Source organism: Garra rufa, chromosome 8, assembly GCF_049309525.1.
Source record: "Garra rufa chromosome 8, GarRuf1.0, whole genome shotgun sequence".
Lineage (NCBI taxonomy): Eukaryota > Metazoa > Chordata > Actinopteri > Cypriniformes > Cyprinidae > Garra > Garra rufa.
Genome location: NC_133368.1, coordinates 8,943,645 through 8,968,891, shown reverse-complemented (window position 1 = coordinate 8,968,891; position 25,247 = coordinate 8,943,645). Strand labels below are relative to the sequence as shown.

General features: G+C 34.9%; 1 protein-coding gene across 1 annotated transcript in view; it reads right to left on the bottom strand.

Moving 5' to 3' along the window:
• The window catches only part of myo16 (myosin XVI), a 341,691-nt gene that overhangs the window by 189,570 nt on the left and 126,874 nt on the right, over positions 1-25,247 (bottom strand). The window contains exon 4 of the mRNA XM_073846062.1: positions 24,643-24,786. Within this exon, the coding sequence (XP_073702163.1) occupies positions 24,643-24,786 (144 nt within the window). The remainder of the gene's footprint in view (positions 1-24,642; positions 24,787-25,247) is intronic.

Genomic DNA, 25,247 nt, shown 5'->3' with positions numbered 1-25,247 from the left:
GTTACATTAACACAATCAGGGGTCATCGAATAAACTAGATGACGTATTAGACAACAAAATGTCTAGAAACAGAGCAACTGCGCCGTTCAGATACTGTTGTTATGCTGACATTGAGGGAATATCACACTAAAACAAAATACACAAAAAAGACCCTCTAACAGCAACTTTGAACTGTAATCATGTTTACTTAATTATAAATACATATTGCATTTTATTAAAGTAATAAGAATGAATAAAAGAAAGAATGAACAAATGAATAAAAAATAAATAAATAAATGCTAATATTCAATTCTTGTTATTTAAATGTTAAAACAAATGAACAATTATTAATGAGTCTGAAATATTTGACAAATAACAAATTAAAATAAAAAACAAATAAATAAATACAATTAACAATTGAACTGCAAACATTTTTACTTAACTATTACAAATATATATATATATATATTGCACATTATTGAAGAAATAAATAAATAAAATGTATAAAATAATTCTGATTTTAATGTTAAAACGAACAAAAAAATTCCTACTTAATTTTTTTTTTCTTTGCATTGAAGTAATGGGACTGAAATCGTTGTTAAATAAAAAGAAAAACTAACAAAACCAAAAAACTAACTGAATTGAAATTATTATAAATAAATAATGATATACATTTTTATGTTATTGTTAAAACAAATACAAATAAATAAATACATAAATAATAATATACAATTTTTTTTTATTTTAAACAAATTTTAAACAAATGAAAAATATCTAATTTGTTTTTTTTTCCTTTGCATGAGACTAACTGCAATTTTGAACTGTATTAATTTTTACTTAAATATTACAAATATACATTGCATTTTATTAAAGTAATGAGAAAATGAATGAATTAATAAAAACATACATACAACAATTTTTTTATTTAATTGTTAAAACAAATAAAAAAACATTTAATTTGTTTTTTTACTTTGCATTGACTTAATGAGACCAAGAAAGAAAGAAAGAAAGAAAGAAAGAAAGAATTAACAAAAATATTGTCATAGTACATATCCAATTTTTTTTTTTTGTCCAATCTGTAGTTGTCCAACACATAGTCCAACAACTGTGACAGAAACTCTACTCAGAAAGACCACTGGTTATTGTCCAATCCAAACTTTCTGTTTCAATGAGTAATTGATTCTCAAGCAATTTGATGGAGTCTTTAACTTAAGTTAAATTACTTACATGATGACTTAAATAAATGTTCCAGTAATTCAGGTAAGCGTCATGACATGCTTTATTAGCCATGTGCAAAAAAATTATTCCCTAGACAATATTAACTCTACACTAAACAGAGAGAAAGAGAGAGGAGGATGGCATGACATTTAAACACAAAACCAAACTTCAGCATATCACTGCGTGAAAATTTACAACCATCTCTCATAATGGCCTGTGTGTAATTGAAGCTGCAAATGGCACATCTCCATCTGACTGGATGGAGCACAAAGGCGTTGTGACAAATCTGCAGCTTATTGTCTCTTTTCCCAGCATGCATTTCAAATCCAGCCATCAGCACATTCAGACTGTGGAGGTTGCGTCAATCACACACTGAGGTTAGCGGTAGGTTAATGAATGTATTAATTAACATTAACAATCAGCAGTTCCTTTGTCTGCATTTATGAGCGATGACTTTTTGGGACACACCCCCTCAAATCACAACACACACACACACACACACACACACACACACACACACACACACACACACACACACACAAAGCTCCAGAGAGCACTGACGGATCTGACAGTGTGCCACAGAAGTGTGTCATGACCTCCTCCCCGAGATCTCCCACCGCAGGAATCACAACAGTACTGATGCAATACACCACAGTCCTCCAACTCACTGGGGACACATGAGGACATGGGGTGTGTGTGAATGTGTGAGTGTTTGTATTGGTGGAGATCCATTGATCCGTCTGGCATGGAACTGTTATTGAACAAGATGTGAACGGTTAAAGCCGAAGTGTGTGTGTGAATTGATTGAGCGGGGTCAATGTGAAGGAGACGATAAGGACGTGTCTTCAACCTCTCACACTAAGAGAAGAGCTGATGAAGATGTCAGCATCACCTCCTCTGATCGACAAACTGCATCATGTCCTCTGTGTCCTCTAGTCCTGAATACTAAACAACCCACCAACACACATAGATTTACAAACATACTCTTTACCTTACTACAAACTAAATTCTGTGATATTGATATTGCATTTATACAATAGTTTGATGGCACAAGTGTAATACATAAAGTAAATACATAAGAAACAACAATGGAGTGTCTTTAAAAACCCTCTTTTGTGCAGACCAACTTCCTTCTGCAACGGATTCAAATCTCAGTTTAAGAGTTGAACAGCTGAGCCCAATCCATTACTAATTCATTAAAAGCTTATTGTATTACTGTAATAAAAGCTCAGTGTTATGCAGATTCAAGTATTATGAGAGATGGATTGAGATTACCTGCATCTGATACAGCATTCATTCTTCATCTCAATCTAATATTCACAATAAAACATTAGTTTGAACGTCTGCACAGGAAAGCGATATCTTTGTCGTACTATCCTTTCATCTGTTAATGGTGATTTCTGATGACAGCGCTGCTTAGTACATCTTACAACCTGTTGTCAAAAATAAAAACGTCCTTGTTTACAACCCTGTTTCAGTCTCTTTCAATATAAAAGTCTTTACTGCTGACTTATTCATAAAAATAATCTCTTGTAGCCATCTAATGGCGGAACTAAAATCACCATCTCAAACACAGAGTTTCCCAATACTAAATACTATTATTAAATGGATGTAATGATATTATCAATATTGTGGTATTGCAATGGTAAAACTGTCTCAATATATATTATTATTGTGGTCACATGACGATATGAAATGATAGGTCTACTGCGCAAAAAAAAAATACATTTAAACTGAAAGCATCCCTTCATCAAGTCTGTTTTCGCTGCATGTTTCAAAGTGAAGTGCACACATTGTTGAGGCGATAAGCTTGTGATCCGGTGTTTTCCGTGCCTCTGAATGGCTCCATTCACAGTGAATTAATGCAGTCAACTCACTTATTGCATAAGCTGTCAGTTTAGCATGCATTTAGGAATGCAACAGACACCAGTTATGCTTTATTTTAGTGGCAGATGATTACAGCATTTCACTAGACTTGTTGTGGAAGCGTTTTCGTAAGCCTGTTTTCACTGAAACGGGAGTTTTCCATTAAAACAAAAGCTCTACTGCTGTTTCCATCAAAATAAAAGCTTAAAAGTGCAGCTTGAATTGCTGACAGCTAGCGGTTTAAATGGGTAACGTTACTGCAGTCCAAATTCAAAATATCTCTAAGTGTAGAAATTAGGAATGAATATTGTAAATGTCGCAATAAACATTGCGTTGTGGATATTGTGGTAACTTGATATTGTTACATCCCTATTAAATTCTACTATTATTTATATGTGACCCTGGACCACAAAACCAGTCATAAGGTTAAATTTGACAAAACTGAGATTTATACATCATATGAAAGCTCAATAAATAAGCTTTCTATTGATGTATGGTTTGTTAGGATAGGACAATATTTGGCAGAGATACATCTATTTGAAATCAGAAATCTGAGGATGCAAAAAAATCAAAAAGACAATCACCTTTAAAGTTGTCCAAATTAGGTTCTTAACAATGCATATTACAAATCAAAAATTACATTTTGATATGTTTACAGTAGGAATTTTACAAAAAATCTTGATGGAACATGAACTTTTCAAATTCTTAATGATTTTTGGCATAAAAGAAAAATCAAAAATTTTGACCCATGCAATGTATTTTTGGCTATTGCTACAAATATACCCCAGCGACTTAAGACTGGTTTTGTGGTCCAGGGTCACATATGGCACATCCAACTGTTAGCCCTCTGCCAAAACTATTTGCTCTGGAACATATAATAGATGAATGAGACCAAAGACTACACGTTAAATTTACCCAAAATATCTAGAATTTAACCACTATAGAGACATCAGAGTCAGCCGTAAATTTCGGGCGGGTTCATGAGCAATGAACGGTCGCTGATGCCCTGGAACTCACATCTCAAAGCTATTTAATTTTCATTATCTTTATTAACAAACTGCATATTTGAAGTCTAAACAAGTACATTCTCACCTAAAAAAAAAATACATTCTCACCTAAAAAACCTCTTAAAACTACATTTCGTAACACAAAAACAGTATTATTTATAAAATTATACTGAATTTGGTCATCCACCATGACACACACTGTGAGAAATACCAAAAGGAGAGTGATACAAACAGTGAAACGGTTGGAGTTCTATTATCACTAGAATATCACACTACTTTTAACCAATCAGATTTGAGGACCAGAAATAACTGCTGTATACAATATAATATTATAATACGAATGATAAAGTGCAGTGTACTTTATGAGTGAGACGCAAACTGACTTGGTCTAAGGACTGTACTGAACATTCTGCTGTGTCTGAGACAAGCAGCGGTAACTAATAGATGGATCACCATGGGTTAGACAGCAATCATAAATTGCGTCATAAATTGTGTCAGACCTATTCAGTACACTCATTTGAGGGCAGCACAAGGGGTTAACAGACTGACCTCCAGGATTGACCAACAATATTATTTCAACCAATCTTGTGTTAGGATGAATTACGACAGAAATGTATTTATCCTGACAGAAAAGCTTTTATATTATGTGCAGTGTTTCATGTCATAAGTATTAACATGCAGCGGTGCTAGAACTGAAGATGTGTGTTTGACTTTCACCATGTTGCCTATTGATCCACTCCACCCCTTTTCCACATCACTTCCTTTTTCATTCACTTTCATTTAGAGACATTTTGGTGCAAGCAAGGTCACAAGGAGGAGCCGAGGGATAGGCGCACACACATACGGTTATTAGAGTTCAGCTCAGGTGCGCTTTAGCGGCCACAGTAACTGAACCTGACAGTGCAGAGGACTGCAGAGACAGAAATGGCGAATCATGTCAACAAAGGAGAAACAGATGAAACATCCTCCGCAGGAAAGAGAAAAACAACAGTGGCTCCTTCCTCTGACTGCACCAGGAAACAAGGACAATCACGTAACATAATTACATCTAATCTACATGATGATGGCTGCCTGTGTCCCATTACAGGGCTTTGAGCACAGGCTTAATTGCCTTTGTTAAATTTAATCTGTTATGATAATAGGCTAATAGCAATGAAAGTAAATGCGAATGCGGATAAGTTTCTAACTAATATGGCAAAGTTAAGAACATCTGCATGGTTCACTGATGTGAATTCATCCATCAACACCGTTTACCTTATTAAAACTATCCAAGGATTCTTGCATCATACACATGTATTATGACAACTTTCCACCTTCTCCAAATTAACTATGGCAACTTTTTACCCTCTCATTGACCCTTACAACCCACCTACACCGTACACATGCACTGAATCATGTCAAATGCAAATGGAGACTATCATTATCAGCTGTACTGTCTACAATGGATGTGACATGTCCTGGCTTTTCCAAGCTTATAATGGCAGTGAATGGCTGTTGAGAACTGGAAGCAAAATAAAGTGCATCCATCCATCATGAAAAGAACTCTACATGACTCCGCCAACAGCCATTTACTGCCATTATAAAGCTTGGAAGAGCCAGGATTTTTTTTAAATATAACTCAGATTTTCACTTTATAGGACTTGTCTTGGATTGATGAAGAGAAACACCCACCCATGCAATTTTAAAGCTTGGAAGTGCCTGTATAATTTAAACTCCGACTGGATTTGTCTGAAAGAAGAAAGTCATATACACCTAGGATGGCTTGAGGGTAAGTAAATAATTTACATTTTTGGGTGAACTATCCCTTTAATGGTTAAAATAGACTGGGGAAAAAAACAGCTGAAACGCGACTGAACAGAGAGTACATCTATAGTTGCATCAAAAGCACATCCTGTGTGAGGTGCGACATCCAGGCAACGGACAAAAGTTCCGGTCCGTGCTCAGATCTGAATCAAATGAATTGCAATCCATGCTCCGATGTTCCAATCTAAAACAAATGAATCACAAACTCCCACCAAAGTCCCAATCTGAATTAAATGATTAACAATCTGTGCTCCGAGGTTCTGATCTCAATCAAATGATTTGCAATCCATGCTCTGAAGTTCCAATCTGAATCAAATGATTCACGATCTGTGCTCTAAAGTGCAGATCTGAAGCAAAAATAAATAAATTTGCAAACCCGCTCTGAACTTCCAATCTAAATCAATTGATTCGTGAAATCCCACCAAAGCCCCAATCTGAATCAAATGATTTGCAATCCATGCTCTAAAGTTCCAACCTGAATCCAATTATTTGCATTCCATGCTCCGAAGTCCCAATCTGAATCAAATGATTCCTGATCCGTGCTCCAGAGTTCAGCTATAAATTAAATTATTTGCATTCCGAAGTTCCAATCTGAGGCAAAAAAAAAAAAAAAAAAAAAATTGCAAACCCGCTCCAGTCCCAAATCAAATGATTCGCAATCCGCACGCAGAGTACTGATCTGAAATGATGGGTCGTGAATCATTATTCAGATCAGCAATTTGAAGGGTGGATCACAAATCATTTGATTTAGATTGGAACTTTTTAATTCATAAAATGATTCAAGAACCAACTCTGAAGTTCTGATCTAAATCAAATAATTTGTGATACATGCTCCAAAGTCCCAATCTGAATCAAATGATTTGCGAACCAGCTCTGAAGTCCCGATCTGAATTAAATAATTTGCAATACATCATCCATTCGGAGCGCTTCGAAAGAATGAATAATTTTGCGACGCAATGGTTTAACTGATTCTGAGTTTTAAAAAGCTCTGTTTCACCCATCACTATATGTGCTTTTTAAAATCATTACAAGCGATGTTGAAATTCAAATTTGATTCTATTTTGAACTGGTTTTTGCTAGTGAATCGCATGAAATGAATGATCGAAGTCATGAGTTTGAATCAGTCAGAACGTTTCAAGCGTAAATGACTCACTCAATTGATTCAGTTCATCTGTTTCTCTTTTCTCATCTTCAGTCATGCTTACACAACATTGTCAGTACTATGACCGGCTTAGCTCGCTAGTTTTATGACATTAACTAAAATAAGTAAAATGTATGATGTTTTAATTTTTTGCATCATTGAATTTTGCGTGAACAGACTGAAACAATTAAACACTTATTTCATAGATACATTGTCTTTAAATAATTCAGGAATATGCTGCTATTTTCAAGGGTTTTATAGACCTTAAATTCAAGTACTTCAAGCACTTTAAAGGGATAGTTCACCCAAAAATGAAAATTAGCCCATTATTTACTCACCCTCCAGGCATCCTAAGTGTATAGGTGTATACAGGGCTCTAGAGTGCGACCAATTTGGTCACACGTGCGACCTAATTTCTCATTGGTGCGACTAAAAAAAATCAAAGGTTGCACCGGTGCGACCGACCAGCCGTTCGAGGGGGAAAAAAACGAAACTCCGTCACTCTTAAAGTCTCCCTGTTGCTCAACAACAGACACACATTAGACCCATATCGTGGTCTAAACCAATCAGAGATAAAGGACGGATCCCGCCCCCCCTCTGATTGGCCGTGGTCCAGATATTCCTGTACGTGTGTGTACGTTTGAAAATGCATGTGATGCAGTCAGGATGTCTCTACATTGTTAAGCGTTCACAATGCCTCCTCCGCAAAAACACGGACTGGATCGCGGACTCCATTCATAAAAACCGAATTTACTATGGCGCGGAATGCCACGTAATACTTTGATTTCTGGATTGATAAATCAAAAGTTGGTCTGTCACTTAATTCAAATCGCGATATGGACTAGTGTCTATGAAAACTGAAAGGCAGAAAGACCGTTTAAAATGAATCCTGCATTTTCCGTTTGCCTCTATGTATTAATGGTGGAGACGTGTATTTTTTTTTTTAACTACACGCGTATAGGCTACTGAAGCACGCGTGACGCTCCCGCTAATTTTTGGCATTTGCATCTGACATGAACAGATAAACTCAATCTCCAAACCTACTGTGTCACTTTTACCGTTTCATTTGAGAAAGCATCATATCATACTGTACACACAGAAACTTCACGGCAACCTGTCAAAATAAAAGTACGGTTTAACATGAAACAGAACAATATTAGTCCTGTATTACTTTTGTACAGTATAATGTAGGTGTTTGTATATGCCTATTTATAAATCATATATATGTTTGCCAAAAATTAAAAAGGTTTATTTTTCATTTGATTAAAAATAAATAAATGTTTATGCTTTCATTTGATTATGAGAAAAATTAAAACAAGAATTTAAAAAATAAATAAATAAATAAAAATTGTAGAGCCCTATTGTTCAAAATGTTAAAATAGAGAGTTTTGGACTTATTTTTTCACGAAATGTTTTCGTTATTACACAAAGTAGGGTAAAGTACTGGGGAAAAAAATATGCTTCAAATAAAGAACTTTATATTGACCAGATTGTTAGTTAATCATTTACAAGTCAATATTGTCTATATGGACAGGGATTAAAAAATAAATAAAATTTGAAATGTAAAAAAAAGTGAACTTGTAAAACTGCGGTGTTAAATGTGATGCGGTTGAAAATTTGGGTGCACCTAACTTTTGTGCTGGTGCACCTAAGAAAAAAAGTTAGGCGCACCAGTGCAACCAGTGCAAAAAGTTAGTCTAGAGCCCTGGTATATTTTCTTCTTTCAGATAATTCCAGTCAGAATTATATTAAAAATGATCCTGGCACTTTCAAGCTTTAGAATTGCATGGGTGGGAGTTTCACTTTATCAGTCCAAAACAAGTCCAATAAAGTGCATAATAAAAAGTGCCTCACACGGCTCCAGGGGCTAAATATTGGCCTCCTAGAGTGAATTAACGCATTTTTGTAAAAAAAAATATCCATATTTAAAACATAATAATCACTTTATTCTAACTTGCGCCAACTAGTCATACACGGAGCAAAGTTTCTTTACTTCAGCAAAGGAAAACCTGTCTCCGATTGGCTTATATCAAATTCCTCCAACATTTTTCTTTACAAATCCTTGTTTTGTACTTCTAATTCGTGAATGTTGTTTTGTTTTGATCTCTCCACGGTGCATGTGCACCGCTGACATCCTATGTCATTTGCCCAGAGCTGCTTCCATGTACTGAAATTAAAAAAAAAAAAAAATTAATATAACTCCGTTTGGATTTGTCTGAAAGAAGGAAGTCATATACACCTAGGATGCCTGGAGGGTGAGTAAATAATGGGCCAATTTTCATTTTGGGGTGAACTAACCCTTTATGCACCTTGTATGAGCCCTGTATCACATGATAACTGATGAAAAATGTCCCATAACTGAAGGTATTTTTCTAAATAACATCAGTGAATAATAACACTATGCATTATAAATCCATGTCTGTTTAGTTGGAAAAGCAGCAAGCAAAATCCTTTATTCCATGACGCCAATTTAATATAGGTTTATTTCTTCAGGAAGTAATCCTCGTAGGAAATGACTAAGCTAATGAGCCCTTACCTAATGCAGTTCTTACCTAAATGACATGACTGGCAGCCTAACATATAGTACCGCCTAAATCCTGACTCTGACTAATCCAAAAAAATAGGTCGTCATGGTCCAGTTTTGGAAGCAGGATGCAGTAAAATACGGAGGGAGGAAGGAAAGAGAGGCAGAGGCAGAGGGAGACAGAGCTTCAACGATACAGCTAGCCTGAAGTGTGAGTGCGTGTGTGGGAGACTCTGACCTAAAGCACTGCATATTGCACAGCAGAGATAAGAGCATTAACAGCAGAGACAAAAACAAGAGGGGCTGTAATATAAAACAGTTTGCATTATGAAACCAGCATATTAGTGAAGGAAATGTGGTGTCAAGTTTCAGAAACCTACTACACATTTTACAGCATTTATTATTCTAGGTTAATAATTATTTATACATTAATTATGCATGTTGTTGATTCATGTTTGCTCATAAAACATATAGTTAACTTATGTAAAATGTAAAAAAAAAAAAAAAACTAGTGCAAGACAGAACTCCTTGCACTGCAACTGATGTTAAATGGAGCAAAAGACAGAACAAGACTGCTGAAAAGTAATACAGAGATCGAAAACTTGTAACCATAGCAACGGAGACAACCCTTTCTCCAGAAGGGTGAGTCACCCGCAAGCAGAAGCAGAGAGAAAAGAGGTTAAAAGGGCTTGCTTGAGGAGAATCCTTGCTTTTTTTCTTATCTCCATAACATTCTAGAGCTAAACAGAGGGCTGCATTAATTCACAATATTTGACCTACAGCTAATCAAACAATGACATGTCAGTTAGGCTTAAGGCTGTCAATCAAACTGCCTTGGATACAAAAAAGCCATCCTATTTAAAGACTATTGTGTCTTATAATGTTAAATAGACATGCTGCTTACTGAAAACTATACAAAATTCATTATTATTTTGCATTTTTACTCAAAAGCTGTGTTCTATACAAGTATCTATATAAGCAATGAGGAATTAATTGTATTCAAAAATTTGAGATGGTAATTAGTGATGCTCTCAGTCAATTAAAAATCCCAGCAGATATTATTTCTTTATTTGTCATCAGTAAAAAAAAAAAATCTAATCAAATAAAATAAAAACTTGAGTTAACTAAAACTACATAAAATTGTTTTAGAATAAAATAAAATAATACATATAAAATAATACTTTCATTAACTAAAAATATATAAAATAAATTGCTTGAAATAAAATAAAATAAATACATATAAAATAACACTTGCAAAAAATATTAAAAATAAATTGCTTAAAATAAAATACAAAAATTAAATATTGTATGAACTAAAATATATAAAATAAAATAAATAAAACAATAAAATTAAATGAAATAAAAACGCTTGCATTAACTAAAAACAAAATAAATTGCTTAACAGAAAATAAACAGTTGCATTAACTAAAATATATATCAAATAAACTGTTTAAAATAAAATAACACTTGTTTTAACTAAAATATATAAAATAAAGTAAAAATATAAATTGAAATTAAATAAAAACAATTGCATTAACTAAAAAACAAGTAAAAAAGTAAAACAAATTGAAAATTGCTTAAAATAAAATAAACACAATTTAACTAAAATACATAAAATATATTGTTTAAAATTTGTTTTAAGTCAGCAACACCAAAGCTCCAAAAATATCAAAAATATTTATTTTTAAAACATCTTTCGCATAGTTTGTGACGTTTCGAGCACGCAGGCTCTTCATCAGACAAATTGAATACCAATGTGCCACTTTTTATATCTCCAGGTGATCAAAATCACATGACCAAACACCTTGTTACTGACCAATACATCAACAATAACAATAAATCTACACCCAAAAATACATAAAACTATGCAAAAATACAACAATATTGTTATTAATGTACACTTCAAGAAACACTTTTCTTGATTTTGTACCTGCAAGTATACATCAAATTAATTAAATGAAATTCAGTTAGTCACACCAAAACCTTTGATATATTATATACATTAAGAGAAACACACACCCTTATGTATAGACATAATAATAATTTAAAGAAATGGACGAATATCAAAATCTTCCTTTAGTCCTCTAGGGGACAACGTGTCTAATGTAAAAATCCAAACAGCCTCACGTAACTTTTTTTTTTATTTGTTGCTTTTTAGTCGAGCACCCATTTGAGACTGATGTGCGTGCTTTTGTTTCATTTTTCTTCGTTAAAATCTGTTTTAAAAACACGTCCATTGCTTAAAATAAAAAAGTAAAAAACACTTGCATTTCCTGAAAATATTTTAAATAAATTGCTTAAAAAATACAAATAAATAAACACTTGAATTTGCTAAAGATATTTTAAAATAAATTACTTTAATTACTTAAAATAAAATAAAAGAAACACTTGCATTAACCAAAAATATATCAAATAAAATAAAAACTAAAATGAAACGAAAGAAAAACACTTGCATTAACTAAAAACACAAAAAATAATAATAATAAAAAACAAACTTGCATTAACTAAAAAATAAAATACATTGCTTAAAATAAAATACAATAAAAACTTGTATTAACTAAAAATACATAATATAAATGGCTTAAAAAAAAAAAAAAATATATATATATATATATATATATAAAATGTAATAAATTATAAAATAAAATAAAATACTTTATTACCAAACAATTTTTTCTGGCCCACTTATTTTTATTTTATTTAGTTTAACTTAATGCATTAAAAAAACTATACAAAAAGGAATAAAAAGACAAAAAATACAAAGTTATTAAAACTTTATAATGAAAATGGAAAATATAAAAATAAAAACCAATTTAAACTAACAATAGAATTATAACAGACCTGATTTATACTGCACATTTTCTCAAGTGTAGCATAAGCATACTGTTGTATTTACAGTATACTGCAGAAATAATGAACCCAGCATTCTAAAATCCTAATAGCACAAACATTCCTGTACACTATCTCATGCTTGTCTTCTCAAAGATAAATACTGTAGCATGTGCTCTATCTGTAGAAACAGGGCTTATACATCAGAGAGCAAAAGAGGCTGTGGTACAACAAATTTAGAGTGTAATGTAAAAGTTCTGCTTTAAAAAGAGCCAAGGCCATGGCCACTATTAAGGCATCTTCAGAATCACAAATGGAAAACATGCGAGTAAGAGAGGATCACGTCTTCACGTTAATTAAGTCTTTACGTTATCTCTGCCGTAAGAGAGCTCTGCACACTGACTTGCATACTTTAATGCAAATGAGGCCTACTTTTAGAAATATTCATTCATACAGTGCCGAGCAGTGGTTCAAACACACACACACACACACACACACACACACACACACACACACACACACACACACACACACACACACACACAAACATAAACACGTTAAAGCTATTGTGAGTACTATCAAACAGAATGCTTCAAAGCGCAATGGCACAGTTCACATGCAGATGCGCAAACACTTTCTCTCACAAACACACAGAAACAAACAGACACAAAGTGGGAGATGATGTAGTTGGATTAAATAAAAAAAATATTGACCCTAAATTAGAGGAAAAATCAAATTGTCTGTGAAAAAACGCGTCTCTCTGGTCAGCCTAGGGTCCGAGATATGCCAAAAAAACAATCGGCACTACCAACCTTTCCACAGATAAACAAACAGTGTTCCAACCAATCAGCGTCAGGGGTTTGGTGTTGTGGACTTTCCTACTGGTGCAGGGATGTGAGGGAGGCGGAGCGAAAGTCCACAACACCAAACCCCTGACGCTGATTGGTTGGAACACTGTTTGTTTATCTGTGGAAAGGTTGGTAGTGCCGATTGTTTTTTTGGCATATCTCGGACCCTAGGCTGACCAGAGAGACGCGGTTTTTTCACAGACAATTTATGGGGCAGGCAGCGAGCGGATCGTGATGAAAGGTCAGTTGAATTTGACACTTTATGTTTCAGGCTAGAAATCGATGATACAACCTTTAACATTGTAAGGCACAGTTTTCCTTCCACTATGTTGTTTTTCTATTGTTTTTCTATGTAAACATGCATTATGTTACATTCACACGGGGCATCAATCCTTGACGGTGGCAATGTCTGAAGCTTATCATAGTGACAACAGCCAATCACATTACTTTTCTGGTGTTGCATGAATGGGATTGGCTAGCATCTGTGCTAGGGTATTTGCATAAGGCAATCTGATTGACTGACACCTACATTGGCACTTGAAAAGTTTTGAACTTCTGCCTCGAGCAACGCCAGTGACGCAATGGACTCACGATTCAGTTCGGTACACTTGATGTCACTCCATTCAAAGTAAATGAGAGGTGTTGACACTGACACCCCGTGTGAATGTACCGCTACACTGTGTCCTAGCTACACTCAACATGATAAAAGCAGGGTTCCCAGGTTTTCACAAAATTGCTACTTAAAACTACAATTTTTTTTTGCCTGGGTTCCCCTGGTAACATTTGCATTTAGAGGGCAAAATATCATGTTATTAGGGTTGCTTCATGTTATTTGGTCTTGGCAACACTGACGACATGCGAAATTTGTATTTTAGAAGGGGTTTCTATTTTTGCGACGTTGCGGCTGGAACAACAACATACAAACTATGACAGTGATAACCAGGTGCTGATTATGTGCTTAAATGTTAGAAGTATCTAACGTGAGTTTGAATTTCATATTGTGTGACTTTTATCCTAACCTGCGTCTCATATTTTCAAACCTAACTGGCTTTTTTCCCACTGATCCTGGACATCGTACTGGCTCCTACTAATGTGGTTTTATACGCATTTGACTATGGGGGTGCCATTACTTCAATGACATCAAATGGTTGCACACGGTGAGCTACTATTAACTAAAAATGAATGTCCTAACTACACGCAAAGTGATAAAAGCAGGGTTGCCAGGTTTTCACAAAGCCTGACTAATTGCTACCCAAAACTAGACCAAAACTAGCCTAATCGTCTTTCGTTGAGGGCTCTCCAGGTAAAAATTGCATCCCTGATGGTAAAATACACGTTTCTTGGCTGGGTTCCTCTGGTAAAATTTACATTCCAGAGGCTAAATATGATGTTATTGGGGTTGCTTCAACCCCCAGGACATGAAAAACAACCCGTGTCAACAGTGTTAAAATAGCCCAATTCCACTGGAAAATCACAGATTTGGCAACACTGGTGACATGCCTCACTAGCTTTTTTCCCCACTGATCTTTGCTCATAGCAACACCTACTGGTGTAGATGCATGAAGGTTTAAAGTAATAAAGGGAACCCTTGGTATTTAGACTTTAGGGCTTGATATAATGTAAATGATGTCTCTTATTGAAATATGTAGTAGAAAACCCATGAAAGATTTACATTATTTAAAAACTGGACTATGGGGGGGTGCCATTACTTCGATGACATCAAATGGTTCACACAGCGTCTGAAATTAGTTTCCAGCTAGGTTAGCATTTGCACATGTGCTGTGTGATATTACTGCACCTGCTTCGTCCATGTTACGGCAGCAAACTTCCTTGACTATTACGCCGGAATGGAAGTGTAGTTCCTAATCTTATCGGCCTAGAAAATCGCAGCTTTACATTTTCCGCCGGTATTAGTACACGATATAACTATAGAAGAGTCAAGTTTTAAATAGGACAAATATCGAAACTCGGTCATTTTTGAACGTGATGCTATTGGTCTAATAGGATTCAATGATCTATGCTAAGCTATGCTAAAAGTGATATCGCCAGAACAGGAGAACGGCTGAATGGATTTCAAAACGATAAAAATCAACATATTAACTCAGGGGGAGTTGGAGAATGAGCCTATTTCCAAAAAAAAGTGGAGTGTTCCTTTAATACTATACATCAGCTGAATAAAGATGTTCAAGTGGGTGGATTAGCCTCAACATACTGAACTGCAGATGAAGAGAAGGTTAAACAATGGCATTGCAGATACTAAATCTCTCCATCGAATCTGGATGTTATTGTGAATGTAGCTACCATTAAACTGAGCATTGTGTGTATATGTGGAGTAGCCATAGTATTAGTAGTAGTAGTAGTAGTAGTAGTAAGTGTATTTTTGGCTAGTATTCCTAAAGGGGCTCTGTGATTGAAGTAAGCTGGCAGGCGCACATGGTTTGTTGCTTCACGGTTTGCTTCAAGATGGCTATACTAAGATTGTTTTCTGTACTTTCACCTCCTGAGGTCTAGAAGCAGGAAATGTGGCAGCATGTGAGCTGGAGGAGCTTCCATTTTCTCTTGATAATAATGAAATGATTTAGTCATCAATATGAAGGATGAAGAAGCTCAGTGGATGATGAACAGCTTGTGTAGGAGACATTGTAAATGGATTTGGATTGAAGGGTGGCGAATATCTTCCCCCAGTGTGTTCCTTTTAGATTCTCTTCAGAGATAAACACACTGATTCATAGTCTGTTTACACCCCCAAGCCTCCTAATTTGTGGAGGATATGCTGTTCAATGACAAATTAATGGCATAAATCTCCTTTTTCCTACTATTTCTCCAAGTCAGTTTTAGATTCTATTAAGTTGCTCTGTTTTCCAGCAGTGCATCATAGCCGTGTTTAAAACCAGTTTTCAGTTGTATGCTTCAATTAGATTGTCGTTGGGGAATCCAAGGGAGGTGATGCACGACTCAAATGCCTGCTGATTTAATAGTCTTTCCAACTGAAACATCCAACAATTTTGATACTATGGCTGGTAGTCATTTCTTCCTCACAAAATGCAAACACCATTATTAGCGTTTTCAACTGAGGAGTGCCATGGTCTTACGATTCGCAATTTGTGCCCCACTTTGGGCGCCACATTTGTGATAAAGTTTGAGGGAAAAGCCACAAGTAAGTATAATCAGTGAGATTATGCGAATAAAAAGTATATTTTAAATATGACTCAAATGTTCATGGCAAGCAACATACATCTGCAAGCTGTGCTGCACTGGAGCCAAGAAGCAGAAATAATCTTGAGCTTCTTCTCTCCACTCTAACATTTGGAGTAGAAATTCTCCTTAGGAAAGACGCTCTTTGAAGTCACAGTGCTAAAAATAACCCTGATATCCCTGTTACTTTGAGCTTCCACTGACACGCACATGCAGTGAGCTTTTGCCTGCCACAACAGTGTGAAGAACAACGGTGACACACTTGTGTCTTAACTGTCTGTGAATCCAAGCGGGAGTCAGTATGTTCTGGCTGTAAGATGTATCAAAATAAAATCTAAAACACAATACGAGTCGCAGAGCAGTTTGGTTCATGGTAAATGCTGCTCCACATAAACTCAATCTCTGTTTGTCGCTTATAACATGAATTTGGGAATGCATTGTGAATCAGTTGCCAACAAAAGATAAGCTGTAAAGGCTCACTGCAGTATTCTGCCAAGATAAAAGCGCAATAGATTAACCTTTGAGAAAAAATAGAATCAATTAAGAAATTAAAATGCAAATACTGGCATTGTAATTTTACAGCTGTACTGCATAATAACAAATTTCTTACCATGTTTAATATTTTTATGTAATAATAGTTATAAAAAAAAAGACCTTTTCACTTTTTGATTACTAAAAGAGTTCGTTCTTATAAAGTTTTTCCCCAAATTTCCCAAAAAATGATTTCATTTTATTTAATTTAAACTTTCATCTTTTTAAAATCTTTTTTATTAGTTTTTCCATGCAGAATTTTTATATTTAATCAAATTAATAATAATATAATAATAACCTGATTAATAGAAAAATCACAGAAACTAAAATCAATATTGTTTTATCGTTCAACTCTAGTTCTGGTATATTTTAGGCTTTAAATTATGGAAGCCAGTTTCTACCACTGAATTAAAAAAAAGTGACTTTTCCCTCTTACAGTGCTTACTTTTTTCTCGCAATTGCAAGTTTACATCTCGCAATTCTGACTTTTTTCTCAGAATTGTGAGATATAAACTTGCCATTCTGAGAAATGAAGTCAGTGAGATATAAACTCGCAATTGCAAGTTATAAAGTCAAAATTGTGAGACAAACTCAAAATTCTGCGAAAAAAAAAAAAAGAATCGTTGGTTTATATCTCACAATTACGAGTTGTGTCAGAATTGTGAGATATAAACTCGCAATTCTGTAAAGATATCAGTCTTATTTTCCCCTCGCAATTGCGAGTTTATATCTCACAATTCAGAGGTAAGTCAGTCTCTATCTAGCAATTCTGACTTTATAACTCACAATTTGGAGTTCATATCATGCAATTTTGAAAAAAAGTCAGAACTGTGAGTTTGTATCACACAATTCTAAGAAAAAAAGTCAGAATTGCAAGACAAACTCGCAATTGTGAGAAAAGTCAGCATTGCAAGTTTATATCTCGGAATTCTGATTTTAAAACTCGCAATTGTGAGTTTATATCATGCAATTCTGAGAAAAAGTCAGAATTGCAAGTTTGTATCACACAATTTTAAGAAAAAAAAAAAAGTAAAAACTACAAATTTATATCTCAATTCTGAAAAAAAAATCTGAATTGCGAGATTACATCTCAATTCTGAGAAAAAAGTCAGAATTGCATGACACAAACTTGCAATTGTTAGAAAAGTCTAAAGTCTATATCTCGCAATTCTGACTTTTAACTTGCAATTGAGTAGGGCTGGGCGATAAAACGATAACGATATATATCGCGATAGACAAGAGATCGATATCAATAAAAAATGTGTTCGATAAAACGTTCGATATTTTGTATTCTTCGTCGGCCCGCCCAGCCCCCCTTTAACGTCCAGTTAATTTTATTTTCTATATAGCGCCAGGGCACAATAGAAGTTAAGGTTATCTTTCCTACAGAACGGGCCCTTGTTGTTGTATTAAACTAAATAGCCTTATGTTATTTTTTCTTATTTACACGACGGCATGTGATTTCTGTCTCTACATGATCGCGCGTTTACAATGTCTCCTCACAGACGGATCGCGGACTCCATTCATAAAAACGGACTTTACTATAGGGCGAAATGCCGTGGAACTCGTCGATTTTTGGACCAATAAATCAAAAGTTGGTCTGTTAATTAATTCAGATCGCGATATGGACTAGTGTCTGTGAAAACTGAAATGCAAAAAGACCGTTTCAATATGAATCCTGCATGTTCCCGTTTGCCTCTATATGTATGAATGGAGGAGACGCGTTTCATTTTCACTACACGCATAGTGAAGCACACGTGACACTCCCGCTAATTTTTGCCCTTTGCATCTCACATGAACAGACAAACTCCAATAAATACATCTCCGAAGCTGCTGTGAGTGTCACTTTTTGTCAATTTTACCGTTTCATTAGTGAAACTAGCATCATTCATACTGTATTACACACTGAAACTTCAAGGCAACCTGTCAAAATAAAAGTACGGTTTAACATGTAACAGAACAATATTATGCTGCCTTCATGTGCTATCGTAATTATGGTAAATACCAAAATCCGACATCTAAATTGCACATGAACACCCACTCACGTTGTAATTTCCACTGGAAAGCTCGAAATTTATTATGATACCCGAGTTGCCGAGATGGGATAAACTTTGACCTTTCAACATGGCGGACAGCAACGGAACTATACTGAATGGTAAACATTCCATGATGTTAAAAGTAAAAAAAACTTATATAGGCTATATAAAATATATATACTTATATAGGCTTATATAAAAACTTATATAGGCTAGCTAAAACAGAACCATTAGTTAGTATTGTCTTTAAAAAAAACTATACTATTCATGATCAATAAGATATACAGCCTATCATTTATCGTTTGCGTTTTGATGCATCCTTTTCTTCCTGTAGCAGATGTATTAGGGAGTTTATAACCGTTTTAAAACTTTTACCCAAATAGCATGTGAGGACAAATTCCGAGTCCCCATTGTTTCTCTTCACTACGACAACAAAAGCACCTGAACACGACACACTGGTAATTTCCACTTCACAAGTGGAAAGCATCATCTTTCCCATATCACATGAAGGCAGCATTAGTCTTGTATTACTTTGTACAGTATAATGCAGGTGTTTATATGTTCACATTTAAATAATTTACATAAAACAATATATATGATATAAAATAAAAAAGAGTCACCTAATTGATGAAAAAATACTATTATTATTAAACCTTTTTTTAACTCTATATAATTTTTCTTCTATGTATTAATTTTAACAGTAAAGCTCCGTTTATTTTTATTTTAAAAAATAAATCAGTGATTTTGTTTTCATTTGATTATCAGAAAAATTAAAACAAGAATTTCTGAAAAAAGCTTAAGATTGTAAGGCCCTATTGTTCAAAATGTTGAAAGTTTTGGACTTATTTTTTCACTGAAATAAATGTTTTCGTTATTACACAAAGTAGGCTAAAGTACCGAGAAAGAAGTAACGTTGGCTACTGGCAACCAGCAATCTGTGCAGCAATAAATATTATCAGCCAAGTACTTTGCAACAACCTCTGACCTGTGATCAAACTGTACTTCTGGGCCATACATTAGCTAAACCATTCACTTCATCGACAATGAATGGGGTTTGAATTGAGGATTAAGAGATAATTAAGTGTATATTGTGTCTTTAGACTTATGTTTACATTTTAATTATTTGAGTTTTCCATGGTTGTTGACATTTCTGTCTTAATAACTGAGGGGATTATGATCAGAGGAAGGTTAAGTTTAAAATAAAAATGTTTGAATGTAATATATTTTTCTCCTGGTCCAAATTTTAAATGGGTCATAAAAAAATATCAATAATTATCGATATCGGCCGATATGAAATACTGATATCGTGATATAGTTTTCAGCCATATCGCCCAGCCCTAGTTCATCATGCAATTCTGAGGGGAAAAAAGCCAGAATTGCAAGCTTATATTTTAATTCTGAGAAAAAGTCAGAATTATGAGTTTGTATCACGATTTTAATTAAAAAAAATCTGAATTGCGGATTTATATCTCAATTCTGAGAAAAAATTAAGAATTGCGAGCTTGTATCTCAATTCTGAAAGTCAGAATTGTGAGTTTGTATCACACACAAAGAATTGTGAGAAAAAAAGAAAAAAAACGGGTGAAAACGGGCCTCCATCCTAAATATATATTAAAAATGTGAAATATTTAATTCTAACATTACATTTTAATGATTCCTGAATTAATAGGTCACATTTCCAAAGTAAAAACGGTTGCAAACGGTATTTTAAGTTTACGTAAATAGTGAAAATTAAGAAATAATGCATATTTGCTCAATTCCTTGTATTACAGGAACACTCAAGACATTCTATCAGGGTAAGTTAAATCGCCTGTGTTTAGTTTGGAGGATTTGCTGTGCTGTGTTTGTTTGTGGTAAATGCAGTGATTTGACATGAATGCGTGCTGACTGAACACCGCCTGTCTGAAGACACAGGGAAATCCTGATCCTGCCTGGATCTGTCAGCACTGCTGAGGATTACGCTCAACTGATCTGGCATGTCCGACATATGACAGAACTTTACTCTAAGCTGTCTTAGTCGGTTTCCCTCCTGCAGGAGAAACGTGCGAGTTCAATTCAATTCACATTTATGTCTATAGCACTTTCTACAATACATATAGTTGCAAAGCAAAGCATGTCCCACACATTACAGTCAAGAAGTCAGAAGTGACTGTGTCAAGGGGAAAAAATAGTGATGATGTATCCATCATAGTTCCATCATGATTTACTCAATTCATGCTATTCTAAATCTATACGAGTGGCTTTTATCCTATAAAGAAACTAATTTTCAGTTTCTAAAAATATCCTTGCACCTCTAATTGCACATAATAAAAGCTGAAACTACAAAATGCTCAGTGGTGATGTGCTTGCCAATTACAAAGGCTGTCAGAAAAGATGGGCACATCTTTCCTCCCCTGCACCTGTTTACTACTCAAATGCACTTGGAAACACACACAAACCTATTAAGGTGGGTCAGGGGTGTGGTGTGTCGACTCAAGGAGCTCATTAAATTCTCAATACCCCAGTGAGAGAGTGCAGGGAAGCAGGCAGTGATGCTTTTCATCTCTTCCATCGTATTTTTGCCTTCATCCTTCAGCACACAAACCTTTTAATCGTATTAAAGAGAGGTGTCACGGATGACACAGCTGAAAAGAAATAACAAGACTTCTCCTGGAAGCCCCATTAAAACACTAGACAACTGCAGATTTGAAGTCTGCAATACTGAAATCTCTTAGCTAGATAAATTGCAGGATAAATTATTAAAGAGATAGTTCACCCAAAAATGAAAATTACCCCATGATTTACTCACCCTCAAGCCATCCTAGGTGTGTATGACTTTCCTCTTTTTAGATGAATACAATCAGAGTTATATTAAAAAAATGTCCTGGCTCTTTCAAGCTTTATAATGTCAGCGAATGGCTCTTGAGATTTCGAAGTCTAATAAAGTCTGTCCATCCATCATAAAATGTACTTCGCACAGCTCCAGAAGGGTTAGTAAAGGCCTTCTGAAGTGAATCAATGCGTTTGTGTAAAATATAAATATTTGAAACTTTATAAACCATAATCTCTAACTTTCGTTAACTGTTGTACGCGCATACACAAGAGGAAGGATTTCCAGCGGATATTCCAGGTGAACGCGATGACAAAAGTGGAAGTGATGAATGCTGAAGCACAGAGAAGAGAGCAAAACAAAACACTGGTAACAAATGTGACCCTGGACCACAAAACCAGTCTTAAGTCGCTGGGGTATATTTGTAGCAATAGCCAAAAATACATGGTATGGGTCAAAATTATAGATTTTTCTTTTATGCCAAAAATCATTAGGAAATTAAGTAAAGATCATGTTCCATGAAGATTTTTTGTAAAATTCATATTGTAAATATATTAAAATGTAATTTTTGATTAATAATATGCATTGTTAAGAACTTAATTTGGACAACTTTAAAGGTGATTTTCTCAGTATTTTGATTTTTTTGCACCCTCAGATTCCAGATTTTCAAATAGATGTATCTCGGCCAAATATTGTCCTATCCTAACAAACCATACATCAATAGAAAGCTTATTTATTGAGCTTTCATATGATGTATACATCTCAGTTTTGTAAAATTTTACCTTATGACTGGTTTTGTGGTCCAGGGTCACAAATTAGAAGTACAAAACAAGGATTTGAAAAGAAAAAATGGAGGATTGGAGGATTTCGATATAAGCCAAGAGGAGACTGGTTTTCCTATGGTGTAAACAAAACTTGGTTCTCACTAGACTAGCATATTGTTACCAGAGCTTATGCTACCCCTGCATCCTACACTCCAGTGTTAATTTTGACAGGCATTTATGATTTAGTCTTAGTCTTCATCTTGAGACGAAACATTTTAGTCATTTGAGTCTTAGTCATAGTTTTAGTCGACGAAAAAGTCATTGCATTTTGGTAATTTAGTCATTACTTCTAGTCAAACTGCACTTACTAACTTTTATTTTGGTAGCAATTTTATAGTCTTCAAACAAACATAGTCATTAATTCTTCTCTCTTCAGACCAAATCAGTTGGGCTTATGAGAAATTTGAATCAAGGACTGAATTTGGAAAAACTGGAAAAAATGACCACAATTTTCATTTCTGGGTAGAGATAGAAATTAAACTCATTTTTCAGATACAGCAGGTTTACTTTACATGAACATGAATATATTTAACATATTTTGTTGGTTAACATTAAAGGGATAGTTCACCCAAAATTGAAAATTTGATTTTTATCTGTTTACCCCCAGGGCATCCAAGATGTAGGTGACTTTGTTTCTTCAGTAGAACACAAACGAAGATTTTTAACTCAAACCGTTGCAGTCCGTCAGTCATATAATAGCAGTCAATGGGCACCAAATCTTTGAGAGTGAAAAAAGACAAAAGCAAAATATACCCTGCAGCTCGTGACAATACACTGAGGTCTTAAGACACAAAATGATTGGTCTGTGCAAGAAACTGCACTGTATTTATATCATTACTCGTGCTTAACCTGATTCTGGCAACCAATTAAAAACTGAAAGATTACGTGTACTTTTGCAAACTCTTCCGGGAGTGTTGACTTTTCACCCACTTCATTGCCAGAGCACGTTGACGCGTCACGCGCCGGCTGTTGTGAACGCACTCAATACAGTTGAACGTTGCGGTGGATCAGAGGTAAATAATGATATAAATACTGTTCAGTTTCTTGCAAAGACTGATCGATTTGTGTCTTAACACCTCAATGTATCGTCACAAGCCGCAGGGGTTTATTTAGTCTTGTTTGTGTATGTTTTTTTTTACTCTCAAAGATTTGGTGCCCATTGACTGCCATTATATGACTGACAGACTCCTACATCTTGGATGCCTTGAGGTTAAGCAGATAAACATCAAATTAGCATTTTTGGGTGAACTATCCCTTTAATAACACAGATAAGTATTTAATTAGGAATGCTGTCCCTTTAAGACGGAAGGCATGCATGTAATACTGACACATTCAGTTTTCACCCACCTGTTCACGTTCACTTAAGCCATAACCGACTGTATTTACATGAGATACTTAAAGCGATAGACATTTGGACTACTGTGTGTGTTTTTGAGCACTGAGAACTAATCGCAAGCTGTATGAAAACTGAAGAAGTGGAGCGTGTGCGAGAGAGAGCACTTCTATCAGCGCAATTCCACCTATCCCACCTTCACTAACTTTAAGTTAATTGACAACGAATTGTGAACACGAGTATGACAGTTAATGGAAACTAGAGATAACGGTTTATACAATTTTACATATCGATATTGTTCTTACACAAACACATCGGTTCACTTCAGAAGGCCTTTATTTATTTGGAGCACTCTTTGGGCTTCAAAATCACAACACCCATTCACTGCTATTATAAAGTTTGGAAAATCCAGGACATTTTTCAATATAACTCAGACTGTATTCATCTGAAAGAAGAAAGTCATATACATCTAGCATGGTTTGAGGGTAAGTAAATCATGGGGTAATTTTCATTTTTGGGGGAACTATCATTTATTATTTTTGCCACAGTTTTCCAGAAGAGAGGATGTAAATTGCAAATGTGTGCATCTGCTGAACCAGAAAAGTTAAATTTGTCTAGCATTCTGATGACCCCCCCAAGCTGTGGACTAAAAGGACTAAACTTTTGATTTTAAGCCTTTGTGTGTGATGTATTTCTTACCAGAAGCAGTAGAAGCACCATATCTGCGTGATCGCAGGCGCAGGCCACATGCAAGGCAGTCCAGAGATCCTCATCCTGCAGGTTGACATTCAGTCCTTTCTCTATCAAAATCTCTGCTGCGAACACATTGTCATGGCGGGCACACTGCAGAGATAAAAGAAAAAGAGAATACAGACATGTTGCATTCCCAGTCACAAAGGAGCAAAAGGATTTCAGTTCTCATCTTACAGAAATCTCCATTTCCCACATTTTCCGCAATTTTCAATAATCACTGAAGACTGGAATATGAGAAAAAATGACCTCTTGCATCCACTAAAAATTGACACTAGTTGAAAAGTCACATGGCTCAATTTTTGTTTCTAATTCTATGAAATCCATATATTTAAGTGTGACTTTTGTCCCCTAAAACTTTTCGCACTCACTGTAATCCTGGGAAAGCTATTTAATTGAATGTCAACTGCCTCAATCAAATTAAAATCATTTTTAACAAACTTTCCGAGTGCTTTAGTGAATGAGTGCATTAACTTTTATTCAGACATTATTTAGCTAATCTACTGTGCATTTAAATGAGACATTTAAATGGATTAAAAAGATTTAGCTCTTTT